The sequence below is a fragment of the Durio zibethinus genome, chromosome 12 (genome assembly GCF_047325235.1).
Source record: "Durio zibethinus cultivar Kanyao isolate XHJ-2024 chromosome 12, ASM4732523v1, whole genome shotgun sequence".
Taxonomy (NCBI): Eukaryota; Viridiplantae; Streptophyta; class Magnoliopsida; order Malvales; family Malvaceae; genus Durio; species Durio zibethinus.
This window is the reverse complement of record NC_143173.1, coordinates 14,977,907-14,992,870: the sequence shown is the minus strand read 5'-3', so window position 1 is coordinate 14,992,870 and position 14,964 is coordinate 14,977,907. Positions and strand designations below refer to the sequence as shown.

The window sequence follows — 14,964 nt, the reverse complement described above, 5'->3', positions numbered from 1 at the left end:
TATATATATATATATATATATATATATATTGGTAAACGCAATAAGAAAGATAGATGCATGTACGTTTTGCCGGCATCTACTTCTGCATTGCACACTTGTTGATAAGCCAGTCTGAGAGGATATGCTTGCTGTCATATGCAAATGTCAATTATAAATCACGTACAAATTTTACTGTTATGATGACATAATATTTGGACATTTCACCAAATATTTTAGCAGATGATGTAAAATTATATAATTATAGCTCGATATGAAATGTCATTCAAAACTTGATTTAAAAAAAAAAATTTATATACATTCTTAATTTTTTATAAAAATATTTTAACTCAAAAATAACAAAAATTATTATAAATATTTATGATTTAAATTTTAAATTTTCATATTTTTTATATATTCAAAATTTGTAATTTTCAGTAATTTATACATAAATACGACAAATCGGGCAATTTTGGGTCTCTACTAGCCATCGCTCGATGCAAAATTTATGGTACATATGTTTACAACCGGGAAGAATCCGACATTGATCACCATCATGGAACTTTCCTAGGCAGATAGCACAGTCATCATAGTTTTCTCTTGTTCCTTCATTATTCTCGTTGAATACAAAATCAACAGTCCTGGACAATATGGCTGGGGATATTAGCAGCACCATTGGCGGCAAAGCTACAGCGGCGGCCGGTTGCCCGGTTTCGATATCTTGAGGTGGTGGTCCACGTCGTTGGAGGGCTATCTTGCAGAAAGAAACTAGTAACCCTAAAACCAAGAAAGCTAATGGTAAAAATATGAAAACAAATAATAATGCTACGAAAATCAGTAGGCTTAGGTTTCGGTCTGCCATTGTTGAAATCTTAAAATATAAAAAAACAAAAAATCAACAATCGTGTGTAATCTGTTAATAATCAAATTTTAAATTTCAACGACGAACATAAAAAAATCTTAAAAACAAACAAACAGGGGTTAAGATTGTCGTCTAAGATTTTACTTTTATAATTTTTCTGACACCAAATCCAACTAGAATTAGGACTAGTAATGTTGACGGAAATCCAATATTTATTGTTTTTTATTAGTTATTTATTCCCTTTTTTTTTTTTTTTCATAAAATGTATCAAAGTTATTAGCATGCACAAAAAAAAAAAAGGTTTGAGAAGTATTTTTTTTTTCCAAATTTGAAACTTTAGTAATTTTTAATACAATTCATTTTTGTTATATTATTCATTTAATAAATGAGAGTAAAAAAAATGAATAAAAAAATAAATTAATCTAATTATTATATATTTGATAAAATTATTTATAGACCAACGAATGGTCGGATTAAGTAAAAGAAATGTATTTCTTTTTTTATTGAAAGATAATTTTTTTATAAATTCGTTAGATAAATTTGTTTGAATTGATTTAAGGAAGAGATGTAAATAACAAAATACGAGAATCTCTAATGCTTAATAAAAAAAGAAGAAGAAAAGAATCATATATAGATTTTTAAAATTATATATATTTTCTTGAAAATATTTTATTTGATAATATTATTTTTGTAATTTGAAAAAAGAAAGAAACTAAATTGAAAAAATCTATTCAAGAGTTAGCAATAGTAAAAATTTAAAAATTTCATTGAAAATTATTAATTTTTGGATACATTTTTATATAAAATATGGGATTATGAACTTCCAAAAATTCTGTCCAAAAAAAAAAAAAGAAATCCCAAAAGTAGTAGCTAGGCCCAACCCAAAGCCCAACTGTTCAATCAAATCCACTTCCTTGATTCATCCCTTGTGCCCATTTCTCAGAATTACAGACCTGATACGCCGTCGTTTCATTCCATCCCATCTAAATGTCGTTCTTTTCCTCTGCACTCTTCCATTGAACTCGCCAACATTAAATAAAAATCTCCTTTTTGATTGCCCAATGGAAATCGATCCCATTCCAAACGGCGCCGGTTCGACGGCCACGACAACCCCTGAAACCGTCGCGACGACAACGGCACCCATCGCCGCGTCGAATACGAGTCCTTCCTCGAAACTGAGCCAACTGACGGAATCGTTGAAATTAGAGCACCAATTCTTGCGTGTTCCCTTTGAACATTTCAAGAAAACGATCCGAGCCAATCACCGAACCGTCGAGAAAGAAGTCTCCGCCGTCATTTCAAGCGTCGCTGACGTGGCTGATTGTGACGAACTTTCCAAAGACGACGCCGTTTTGAGTCTTAGCTCCCTTGTTTCCCGTTTGCAAGGACTCAAACGCAAGGTAAAAGAAAAATAAAAGAAGAAAGAAGATAAAATTTTAATTTTATTTATTTTTAATTATTTTTATCTTTTTTTTAAAAAAAGTTAATTGAGTGTGATTTAGATTGAAATTAGCTAAATTATGTTCTTTTCAACTTCTTGGATAGAAATCTTGGATAATTTTGAGTGCAAAACGGCTGAGTTTTAATATGATTTAAAGTTGATGAGTTTGTATAAAAAAGAAAGGGAATCATTAATTCTATTTAAAATGGCTGAATTTTTGTGAAAGTTGAAATTTTGATGCTTAATTTGATGATATGAGTTTTTAAAATTAAATCAATGATAAATTTAAAAGGGATGAATTTGTATGGAAAGTTGAAATTATTGAAAAATTTTGAGTTCTGAATCTTATCATATTGGATTTGGATTTTGGAGATAAATCAAGGTTAAATGTAAAAATGACTAAATTTTTATGATATCACAATGGATAGAAATCTGCCATGTAAGAATTTGCAGAAAGCAAAGCACTGATAGAGTTTAATCCGAAATTGTTCGCCTTTGGACTATATATATATGTGTGTGTGTGTGTGTGTGTGTGTGTGTGTTTCATGGATTGGCATTTTGTCAAAATTCAATAAACTTGTAATCCAATTTAATTAGTAACCATTGTATATTCACAGCTGCTAGCAGTGATTTCTATATGTCTTATCTTCAAAAAGTATGAGCATTTGATGATTTTATGCTTTTTTTCATTGGTAAATTTTTTCTTCTTATCTAAGCAATTTTGTTGTCTTTTTGTGTTTGGTAATTAAGAGATTGGAGTGGATAAGTTTGTTATCCAAGGTCATGAGTAGCCCCTCTAAATTAATGGGTAGTCAATATGTTTTTTATCATTCAGTTGGAAGAGGGAAGTCGAACGGAGAACTTACAGGCACAGAAATGTCGGGCTCGTTTTGATCATTTAGAATCAGTGGATGCTGAGAACATGTCTGAATGGAATAATATGCGATTGAAGCGGATCCTTGTGGACTACATGTTGAGGATGTCATATTATGACACTGCTATGAAGTTGGCTGAAAGCTGTAACATACAGGTAATTTACATGCTTGTTTCATTTCATATGTTTGCTATGGAGGTGTCAAAGGTGTCATTCATTGAAATTCAATTGAATAATGGAGGTAGAAAGTAAAAAAAATTGCTATTGCCTTTTTCTGTTTTGGTTAATGGAGAATTTGGAAGGAGTATCAAGCAGTATTACCTTGAATCAGCATGTTTTGTCATCTTTCCTCTATAATAGTATCAACAGTACACACATATTTTAACTTTTTGGATTAGAATTCTTCGTCATTCATCAGTATTTCTGGATTTGACTGGGCACCTTTTTTTTTTTTTTTCCCCCTTAAATGCTCATCTATGAAGCACGGACACTTCTGAACCCTTCGCATACCTGTGTTGTATTCGTGTCAGATACTTTGACACTTGCGACACATCAAAATACGTGTCGAACTTGGCCCAACACAACAAAGAAGAAAAAAGAAGAAAAAGACAATTCTTGTGGGATAACGATACTATATGTTCTTTTATTGTTGTGTCTATCATTATTTTTTTTTCAACAAGGGTAAATATTTTTTGAAAATCAACCCAATCTCTACCATATATTGTTAACTGATGATTATATATATAAAAAATAAATTTTTATTGGCATGTTCTGCCGTATACGTGTTCTCAGGTTTTAGAAATAACCATGTTGCAGTGTTCGTATTGTATTGTACCTGTATTACATGTCTGTGTCCTTGCTTCATATATGCTCATTATAGAAACCATTCTTGTCATCTTTGTCAGTGTCTTCACAATAGTTTCCAATTATATTGCTTATAATAACTGCTGAGGTCCAATACAAACTTTCTGCTTATTTAGAAGTTACTGCAATGCTTGAATTTCACATCACATGCCACCCTTCTTGAGAACCACTCGGCTTTGACAATGATTTGGCAATGGCTCTTCTGTTGTTTCAAGTAAAAATAAATAAATAACTTTTGCAAGTCTTATGCACCTTGTCTGCCTACAGATATGCTTGTATTTAATTGAATTTTATGTGCCAGGATCTTGTTGATATTGATGTTTTCCAAGAAGCTAAGAAAGTTATTGATGCCCTCAGAAATCAGGATGCCGGTTCTGCCCTTGCCTGGTGTATAGATAACAAATCACGGTTGAAGAAGTCCAAGGTATACATTTATTGTGTTTTCTGAATTTTCATGATCATTACTCTCTTTGAGTTTCTCTTGATGTTTTAACATTTCCAGAGCCACAATTCTGTTAGAGTTAAACCATAACTGAGCTCTTTTATTATCGGCATTTATGCTATGAAATTATTCTCTTAACTGCATTTATTAGATACAGATGTTCTTTAGTACTTGCTGTAAAAAATTTGTGGGTGTCCCAACTTGGATTTAGAGCTGTGATTTTAGATTGCATCATTTTTGTTGCTTTTTGATGACAGAGCAAATTCGAATTCCAGTTGAGACTTCAGGAGTTCATTGAGTTGGTACGATCTGAAAACTACATGCGTGCTATTTTGTATGCTCGAAAGTACCTTGCACCGTGGGGAGCAACTCATTTGAAAGAATTGCAGCGAGTCATGGCAACATTGGCCTTTAGAAGTAACACTGAATGTGCAAAGTACAAGGTGAATTTGATCACTCCTTTGAAATAGACTACTAGTTCAAGTTAGTTTTGTTGCTTGTGATGTTTAGTGGAATGACTGGTTGACAATGATAAATATGAAAGAATCGGAAATAATAGGAGCAAAGGCAAAACAAACAGTTGTCTCGCTCTGATTACTTAATAAGGTCAATTGTTTACAGTTGTTTATTTTACATCATTGATGACCTTGTAAATGTGGAGCATTTTTATTTAATTTGGTAATGATAAATGACACAAATATTTTGTATATTTGGATAATTCAGCTAAAATTGTATTATTTAAAACATTATATCTATCTAGTTTTGCCTAATTTTGTTGCAATTCTGATTGATCCTAATGCTTCCTTTTCACAACCTATGACCTGTCGAGTAGGGCATAGTACTACTTTGGATCATTTTGATTCTTTTTACTGTTTTCAAAGATAAAAGCTTTTTGTTCACTTAGATTCCTGAATAAATAACGTATATCACTCACTTCAATTTTGTCTGCCTGAAGATGAATAATCCTTGTCCTCCTCTTGGTATTTCAAATTTGCTATTTATGACTGAGCTTATTGTGCTTTGTTCCTTCTTTCTTATCTTTAAGCAACATACTTTTGCTGGTACTAGTAGTGACACTGATTTGCTATTCAGATAATTTGCTCATGCTATTTAGCTTCCAAGTAACCTAAAAAGGGATTTTCTCCTTGTCTTATTTGCGTACTTAACATCTGCCATGGGTTATGTGTTTTAGGTGTTTAGCGTTTATTAATAAATGACACATTATCTCCCAAATGGTAGCTAAAACACTATATACATGAAACTCTAAGGCTTTATACCATCTTGTCTCGTGGGAGCTAATAAGGGTCAGGTTTGAACAATGCTCATACAATATGTTTTGATTTGATTCCAGGTTTTGTTTGAACCTAAGCAGTGGGACTTCCTGGTGGATCAGTTTAAACAGGAGTTCTGCAGGTTATATGGCATGACCCCGGAGCCATTGCTGAATATTTATCTACAAGCAGGCTTGTCTGCTTTGAAAACTCCGTATCCTTACATCAACTACCATTATGTAACCACTTATTATTTTATCTATATTTATCTGCCAACTTAATAGCCTCAGCAATGTCAACAGAGCACTTAAAGTAATATGACATGTGAGCAATCCTCAAATTAGCATTCTGGGTTATGAAGAAGTTGTAGGAATCTTACTTTGCATGAGTGTGCAGATACATCTAAATTCCTAAACGATCGAGTTCCGCTCGATAAGTTTTCAGTGCCTCAAATTTCTGCAAGCACAGTTTTTCCCTTGACATGATTAGATACTGTTATGAAGATGACTGCACCAAGGAGGACCCATTGTCGCAGGACAGCTTCCGGAAGTTAGCATTGCCTTTGCCGTACTCCAAGCAGCATCACTCAAAGCTTGTTTGCTACATAACCAAAGAGCTAATGGACACAGAGAACCCACCACAAGTCTTACCTAATGGCTATGTCTACAGCACTAAGGTTCACATTTTACCTCACTAATGTTTACATTTTACTGCCAGTATTAACTTTTTCATTGGGTTAAGTCTTTTGTCTTCATGTCTTATGTGGTAGGCTCTCAAAGAAATGGCTGAGAAAAACAACGGTAAAATTACATGTCCAAGAACAGGTTTGGTCTGCAGTTATTCAGAGCTGGTTAAGGCCTATATCTCATAAATTTGCATGGTCAAGACTGTAAATCTGGTTGTTTCCACAACTTGTTGGTAATTTTCTGCACCATCTGAGGATGCTTCTCTGCTTTCTGATATTTTGAAAATTCTGATTTCAGAACTTAACACTGTAATTCTTCTTGTACCTCAACTTTGTTAGGGTGTTGAAGCATTTACCTCATGTAAATATGCAAAATTAAGACTGTACTTCTCTCTAGCTTATTATGCAATTGAATAAGCAGCATTTCCCTTTAGTTGATTATACTTGTTTTAGTTACTATATCACAGCCATTAGTTCTATGGATTTTACTTTTTTTTTTTTTTCGTCTTTTGGATTACAATTGAGATTTGAAATTGAGACCCTTAATTCTAGAACCGATTTCAATACCATTAAGGGAGTGGCTGGGGATGGCAAATACATCTGAACCTATCGAGTTTCAATCCTATCCAACTCTATAGGATTTTTTTTTTTTTTAAATTAGGTTTCGGGTTGAATCGGAATTTTTTTTTTTAAGTTGGGGTCGGTTAGAGTTAGATTTTAGGTGAACCCATCCCATTATATATAACAATTGTTGTTTATTATTTATTTAATTTTATATTTTTATATATGTATTATATTAAGAAAATTATTGTTTAATACTTTAATTTAAGATATTGACTTAATAAAAATGCTATATTTATTTATAATTAAGATGTAATTTATATTAAAAAATAATATTTTATAAATATTATATTAAATTAATTTGAGTCAAATTGAATTAATTATGATTTTATATATATGCGGATTAAATATTAAAAAATAATGTTTTAATGTTAAAACAAGTCAATCGAATATGTATTTTATGAAATCAGATCGGAGTCCGAATGAGAAAAATTCATCTTGTCCTGTCCCGTAGCTGTCACTTGTAATGACTCATTGGTTTTTGGATTTTACTTTGCAGTCTTGATTTGGATGGAAACTTTATTCTTGAATTTTAATTCTGATCTGAACACAGTTGCACCGCATTAAAACCAATTCCATTTGGTAGAAATACGAACTTCATTATGAAGGCATACTCAGAACAAATTAAAATCAATTGCATCTTTAATGGTTGGTTGGCAAAGGTTGTTGTTGCTGCAGAAATTCTCTATTCATTTCATGTAGAATATCATTTTTGGGAGGGAGAATCCTAGTTATTTTATTGCCCAATAAGAAAGTAAAAGGGAAGAGCTGGTTTTGCAAGAAGGCTAGCAATGTCTTGACCAATAACAAAATTCCATTACTTTGTCATATCTCTAAGCTAAAGAATGGTAAAACGAATAAGAGAAAGCCAAAGGCTTTCCACATCGGGTAGTGTATATATAGGGTTTCACGTTAACTTGAATCATTCGATTTTGAACTAATGATGTATTCTATCTTTGAACCAAAAGAACAAAATGTGATTGTGTTATTGTAATTTGTTAACAATGAATTTATCAAAGATAATATTTCAAATATCTCATATAAGTATTATTAACGTATCCCATTTAATTAACTTTTCACGTTGAAAATGTTAAGAGAATGTATGAGTTATTAAAATTTTACATTAATTCAAATTAAAAGTAATGTCTAAACATTCATGATAAGTAAAATTAATATATCATATTTGATTGACTTTTTTCGTCACAAAATTTGAGAATATATATGATTTATTAAAATTTTACGTTGATTTAAAATAATCAATTTTGAATTAATAACACGTCACATCTCTAAATAATAATAATAAAAAAAACCAAAAAAAATGCTTATCGATTGTATGAGTAAGCAACTTATTAATTTATGTTAGGTATTAACTTCTCCATATATTTTTTGGTTACCAGAAAATTTTCACATTATTATATTGGGAGTTAATCTTCTAAATATATATAATAATTCGTGTACAAGTTATTATATCATATTTATTATATATTAAATATATATAAAATATAAAAATTATCATATCATAATTATATTAATATATCAAATATAAAAAATGTTTTTTAAATTTTTATCAGATTCATCTACATCTTTGACTAAAATTTTATATGATATTATTTTGTATTAATTTTTATATCATGTTTAAAATTATTAAATCTATTTTTAAAAAGTCAAGAAGTAAAAAAAATTACTACGTGAACCTTTCCATCATCCCTGGATGTGCTGGTATTGTAAAATGAGAATTTATCAATGAGTTTTAATGCTTATCACAACTTTTGAGTTTTATATGATCATAGATTCATAGTTATTGCAGAAATTATCAACTGTTATTAGCAGCCGGAAAATATCTTACCCAAGACAAGATAAAAGAGGGAACTTATAAAACAGACTTAAATAAATCTCAACAGTGCTGCCTTAATATTCAAGAAAAAGAAAGTTAATCATCCATCCTTAAAGAACTCAAAAGTTCTTGCAAATAGATTGTCACTAAGACATAACAATTCAGGCCACCATCCGATCCGCTTAATTTGATTCACTGCGTCTAGGAGAAGCATGATTATCATCATCGTCATAAATAGGGCTCCGGCTATCCCTAGGGAGTGGGCTAGGGCTGCGGCTTTGGCCGTTTTCCTTTGTGGAGCTCCTATAAGCCCGGTCCTCGGCATCAGCTTCACGATCTGGGGTTCTGCTCCTTCCTCTGGGACTTGCACTGTAGTCCGATCCATTGGTGTGCCTGTGATCCCTTGGAGAAGGGCTACCTCTCTCTTGCGGGCTTCTTTCATCGGGTGCTGGACTATGCTTCTTCCCTCTGGATGGGGATGGAGAACCTCTGTGCCGCTTAGGGCTCCTTGATCTTCTATCATCACGCTCAAAACTTCGTTCTCTCTTCACAGGTGATCTTGATCTACTGCAGATGCTCGAGATTCAGCACAAAGAAGAATAAGCCCGAAAAACAGTTTTAACATACAAAAACAACTGTAGATTAAATCTTCCTCAATTATTTTGACTTGCATGGGCACTTCAATGCTCAACAACAATAGTAAATTCCCACAAGACTGCATTATTCACAGACAGTACTAAAGTAAAATGTCAAAGGTAATTTATATTTCAGAACTGGACTGGTTGCAAAGATAAACACAAACCTGTTGCTATGCCCCCTGCTGTAACTGCGGCTTCTGCTTCTACCACGGCGGGGGCTAGGTGAGCGTGAGTAACTGCGTGGTCTGCGGCTGCACCAATTTAGTTGTCTCTCAAGTAAACAAACTCAAATTTAAACTGATAAAATATGATAACACTCCTATCCAGACCAAACTGCTCAGAACAAGAAAAAATAGATAGATGGGGGGGAGAGGACCTCAGTTTCTTTGGACTGTTTTGACAATTTCTTTCTATGTGGCCTCGTTCCCCACAGCGGTAGCACTTATTCTTCCAATCCCCAGCTTTGCAATCACGAGCCCAGTGACCATCAATTCCACAGTTGAAGCAGCGGCCTGACCCAGGAGTTGGACCTCTTCCAGCATAATCACGAGATCCACCAGGGCCACGGGGCACCTAAATTGCAAGTCAAATCAGATTCAATGTTCGAACAATATTGACCAACAGACTCCACAAATAAAGTCTAGGACAACAATGGGAAAGAGGAGTGGGAAGTAACAAGATAAAAGGATACAGACTAAATGGCAAGATAAATCAGATTCAATGATTAAACAATATTGACTAACAGACTCCACTAGATGAATCTAGGACAACAATGAGAAAGAGGAATGGAAAGCAACAAGATAAAATGATGCAGAACCAGCATAACCTTCAACATGACACTCAGAAAATCAATCCACCTGCAAGGCAAGTCCTGTAAACTACACTTTTCCCCACCACCAACTTTCTCTCATACTTCTATTCAAATGCTGAAACCATGCGGCAAATAATGATATTATAATGGGTAGTTTGTAAAAGGTTTTGATCTCTTTATTATGGGCAGCAGCTATATTGACTTTCATTTGTTTATTTAAACATGGAACTCATAACCATAAACCACAAGAATGGTTATATTGGCTTCGCTAGCAAGCTGCAAACAGTCCCACTGTTTATTGAGACCTACAAGCATCTTCATTTAAATGTTTATTGTAGCCAGCCATTCTGAGCGTTGGGATTTGCTAGACCTTCAAACCCCACCACTGAAACATTAAGTTAGTCAATGGCTTACACAAAATACTTGTTGCCTTTTTCCACAGTAATGAGATTTTAACATTTTAAGAAAAAACATGGATACTAACAAAACTTCTGTCATGTGAAAAGACATCAGAAAACTTACTCCCTTGGCAAATTCAACAATGAGACGGCTTCCATCTAGGTCTCGACCATTCAATGCATATCTTGCATCATCAGCATCTCTAGGGTCACTGAATTCCTGTTATGAAGGAGGCAGACAACACACACACAAACAAAGAAGAAAAAGATCCACAAAAAAAGATCATATTTACAACATATGAAAAGTTGTTTTGGTTTAAATTAAAGAGTAATGAAATACATACAACGAATGCGTAGTCGCGCTTCATATCCACATCGCGTATTCTGCGTAAACGGGTGCCAGAAACAGTAAGGCCATCATGACACAATTATCGAAGGGTTGATAGTTCGCTCCTCACAGATGAACCAAAAACACCACTTTTGAGATTGTTGCGATTTCGATAAAAACACGCAATAACACTATAGAAAGACTCGCCAAATCCACCAAGGTCACCCTCTCACCATAGACCTCCAGGTTAGGCAAGAGCCAAGAGACCTTCAACAAGATCATTCAAGTTAAACCACACAGACAGGTGGAGGGCTGCATCATTCTCACTCGTATTTTATAAGGAAGACCAGATGTCAAGCACTACAACAAGGGTTTGGAAGGACTCTATTTTCTCCTACTTCATCGTCACTACACCCTGAACCCATCCTAATGGCTATCAATACAAAAGAATAAAACAATATTGAACACCCAAATGAATAAAAATGAAACGAAACACTTGAAGCAAGTACACTTAATCAAAAGCAGCTACAATTACAAATTTTATGAATTCTTCAACATAACAAAAGACTTGATTACCTCCCATATCTACTAAACATGTCCTCCAGATCACGTGACCTTGTCCTTGAAGACAAGTGACCAACATAAAGGCGAGTACCACTGCGGCGATCATCATACCTTGGCATTTTTCTTTCCCTGCAATAACAATTTCCATAAGTACCAAACAAACATACAATAACACAGAGATTTGCATAACTAAAATACTCCAATTCTTATAACAATTAATAGAAGAAGACTTCTTGTTGTATATTACAGAATCAACAGTCTAATTCAAGTTCAAGACATCTTAAAGCTCTGTTTGGTTGTTATTTTAGTTACTGCTTGCTTTTGTTCCCATTAGATTACTATGGTAGAACAGAAAATCGTATTCAATTTTAAATTTATGATTAAGGGTAAAAAATGCCTTTGAACTATAATTAAAAAATATTTAAGCCCTTAATATTTTATTGTAATAAATCAAGCCATTAATCTTCTACTTCGACTTAATTGAATCCTTAATTGGATGAAATTTAATCACATGACAAAATTGAATCAATCAATCTCCGAACTACCGCTTTGTTTATTTAATTTTAGCATATAGTAATTGCACTGCCGTAAAACTTTTATCTATTTTATAGATGTTAGATAAAATTTTATCTTATCTGTTAATTTTTTTCATTCGGATAAAGGCTTAATTGGATGTAAATAAATATTGAAGGGGTTGATTGATTGCAATAAAAAAAGGAGCTTAGATGACTTTTTAATTATAATTCCGGGTTTTTACATCCTTTAGCCTAAATTTTACATACAACTAAAATGCAATATTCTAATATAAAAGTAAAATCAGGCATAGTTCATGCAAAAACATAACATTTAATGCTTAAGTCTTCAAAAATATTATTTTCTTTGAATCCAATTGCACAAAAAAATCAAGTTATAAAAGCAACAACCAAACTGTACCTAACTGAACTCGTGTTTCTTCGAACTGATTATCTCTTGTTATACATATCATAAAACAAGAAAAAATAATTTTTTTTTTTTGAAAAAACAATTTTGAAAATGAAAGAAACATAATTATTTAGCTTTTCAGATTTCAATTTCTAACAGCCTAAATCCTAATTAAAATTGAAAATCATAAAACCTTAAAACAAAAAAATAAATCGATAATACGCATGAAAAATTAACACGAAAAAACAGCAAACTTCAAATTTAAAAGCTAAAGAATCTTTCAGATCTATAAATAAATAATCAAGAAAATTGAGAATTAAAATTGAAAGAAATTAAAAAAGGCAAAAAAAGAGCTTACTGTGAAATTTCAGAGGAAGGAGGCGAAGATGAAAAACCCTAGAATTTTCGAGAAGAGAGAGAGAGGGAAAGAGAGAGAGCACTTAAACGCGTCGTTTCTATTTTTATTTATAGGGCCTAAGGATATGGATCAGTCAACACTCAAAAATCAATGATTGTGTAATTACCAAAAGATCCCGGTTTTTTCTTGAACTTACGATAATGGGCTTGAAAAAGGTGGAATGTTTTAAACTTGGACCTGGAGCCCCACCCGTTCTAACTTCTAAGCCCGGTAAGAAACGATTTTTTTTATTTTTTTTCCCTCGAGGAAATAATTATTTTTAATTATTTCTTTTTTATACGAAAGAAATAGAGAGAATAATGGAAAATTGGTGAATTTTTTTTTTCTCAAAATTCAATTCTTCTATTAAAACTAAATAGATTGATTATTAATAATATCTTATTAATTATTTTGTTTAAAAATAATGATATCTTATTATTTAAAATAAATTAACCAAAATTGATTAAATCAACCGTTAACCAAAAAAAAAAATATTCTTATTCAATTTTCTTTTTATTCAAAAATATAAACGAAAGAAAGGGATCAGTATTTTTTTAAAATTATATTATTTCTCTATTTATATAATAATAGATTTTTTTTTTGTGCAAATGAATTTCAATAATTAATAAATTTAATATTTATATTGTATTAATTACAAAATATCTTGTTATAATTTATATTTATATTTCAAATGCAATATATATTTTAATTAAATTTATATAAGTTTTATTAAAATTTTGAATCATATTAATTTTACATTTTTTTCATATAATTTTATATTATGAGGTAATTAAATTTGATAAATCTACAAATCAGGATCATTGATATGTTTGGTTTATTCATATATTTGTATAATATAAAATATTAAAATTTATATATTTATATTGTATTTTATACAAAAATTATATATTATATATAAAAAATATTTTTTGATTTTATTAAACTTATAATAATTATTAAAAATAATTTAAATAATGTTATTTTTATATATTTTTATATTATATTTGTATATATTATTATATTATGTTTGAGTCAATGTATCCTTTATTGTCTGCTTTTTTTTTTGTTATTGTACAACCACAACGCACTGATCTAAACGTTGCAAAGATAACAAATCTAAAAGTTTTGAAGGGCATGCATAAAACCTAATTTACAGGGCATTTCCGCTGTCGAGTTATCCTAGCAACCCAGTCAGCTGCACCATTAGCTTCCCTGCGAACAAGGCCAAGCATGGAAGACTGCCAACCTGCTTTGAGCACCTTTATCTCCTATTCAATCACCATAGTTTCCCAACATCCTTGCTTCAAACCAGAATTCAAACGTGGGATCAGCTCTTCGTTGTTAGACTCAAGAATGACGTTTCTCCATTCCCTTTTATCAACAAGAACGCAACCCAGCCTTAAAGTTAAGGCTTCAGCCACCTGTGCAGATCCTGCATTGAGAAGGACTCGTCGAGATAGAAGCCATACAAACAGGACAAGCATGCTCCTCATTATACTCATGATAGTTCTAGATTGCAGCTTGCTTGGTATTAATCGGATCGCCTAAAAAACCTTGGAAGATGAAATCATTCATCGTTTTCTAGATACGCTAACATAAGTATGCTAACAGCTTTGACGTACAAAAAGCGCCAAAATTAGGGAGGAAGCTGACAACATCATTCCACCATTTATGGAAACCCTCAAAACCTTCCCTTCTCGGCTTGTAGGTAAAAGAAGAGGCACCCCAGACGGTTTCAGCAAACGAGCAATGCTCAAGGGATTCCATTTCTTAATCACACCTGCAGCAGACATTGGGCACAAAAATCCTCCTTCGTACTAAATTCTCCCTCGTGACTAAAACATTATGACACGCTCATCATACAAAGTTTCACTTTTGGTACAACAAGCAGCTTCCACACCTTTTTCCAAAAGCTATGATCAAGCTGTCCCCATTCATTTGAGCATCCAATGTTGCCAAAGGATGATTTGTTTTGGAGGAACTTATAACTATATTTAACAGAATAGCTTCCATCTTTGAGAAATGCCAACCAAGAGA

At 32.4% G+C, this 14,964-nt stretch overlaps 2 protein-coding genes across 14 annotated transcripts; one reads left to right on the top strand and one right to left on the bottom strand.

The window, feature by feature from the left end:
* The first annotated feature begins 1,678 nt into the window (after positions 1-1,678).
* LOC111296920 (protein MAEA homolog) lies at positions 1,679-6,856 on the top strand. Its single transcript, XM_022891400.2, has 7 exons — positions 1,679-2,238; positions 3,115-3,309; positions 4,319-4,441; positions 4,717-4,902; positions 5,811-5,944; positions 6,220-6,406; positions 6,500-6,856. Exons 1-7 carry the CDS (start codon positions 1,900-1,902, stop codon positions 6,599-6,601), a joined length of 1,266 nt encoding a protein of 421 aa, XP_022747135.1. The 5' UTR covers positions 1,679-1,899; the 3' UTR covers positions 6,602-6,856.
* Positions 6,857-8,906: 2,050 nt separating this feature from the next.
* Positions 8,907-12,968, bottom strand: LOC111296229 (serine/arginine-rich splicing factor RS2Z32-like). 13 transcript variants are annotated; one of them, XM_089740686.1, is made up of 7 exons: positions 12,543-12,968; positions 11,622-11,738; positions 11,062-11,101; positions 10,842-10,937; positions 9,885-10,081; positions 9,673-9,753; positions 8,907-9,437 (listed from the first exon to the last, which is right to left on the bottom strand). In XM_089740686.1, the coding sequence occupies exons 2-7, from the start codon at positions 11,726-11,728 to the stop codon at positions 9,053-9,055; spliced, it is 906 nt and encodes a 301-aa protein (XP_089596812.1). In that variant the 5' UTR covers positions 11,729-11,738; positions 12,543-12,968; the 3' UTR covers positions 8,907-9,052. The 13 variants fall into 13 exon arrangements, with proteins under 13 accessions (XP_089596812.1, XP_022746151.2, XP_022746152.2 ...); XM_022890416.2 differs by having other exon boundaries at positions 9,673-9,759; positions 11,062-11,478; positions 12,889-12,968; XM_022890417.2 differs by having other exon boundaries at positions 9,673-9,759; positions 11,062-11,460; positions 12,889-12,968.
* Between the last annotated feature and the right edge of the window lie 1,996 nt (positions 12,969-14,964).

Bases quoted from the DNA above. Each gene is read 5' to 3' on its own strand.
- LOC111296920 (XM_022891400.2), top strand. From the start codon at position 1,900: ATGGAAATCGATCCCATTCCAAACGGCGCCGGTTCGACGGCCACGACA. The intron at 4,903-5,810 runs GTGAATTTGATC...ATTTGATTCCAG, and splicing joins CTGAATGTGCAAAGTACAAG to GTTTTGTTTGAACCTAAGCA. The intron at 5,945-6,219 runs GTATCCTTACAT...TGACATGATTAG, and splicing joins TTGTCTGCTTTGAAAACTCC to ATACTGTTATGAAGATGACT.
- LOC111296229 (XM_022890411.2), bottom strand. From the start codon at position 11,728: ATGCCAAGGTATGATGATCGCCGCAGTGGTACTCGCCTTTATGTTGGT. The intron at 11,102-11,621 runs GTAATCAAGTCT...CCGTTTACGCAG, and splicing joins ATGTTTAGTAGATATGGGAG to AATACGCGATGTGGATATGA. The intron at 9,760-9,884 runs GTCCTCTCCCCC...AAATTGGTGCAG, and splicing joins AACAGTCCAAAGAAACTGAG to CCGCAGACCACGCAGTTACT.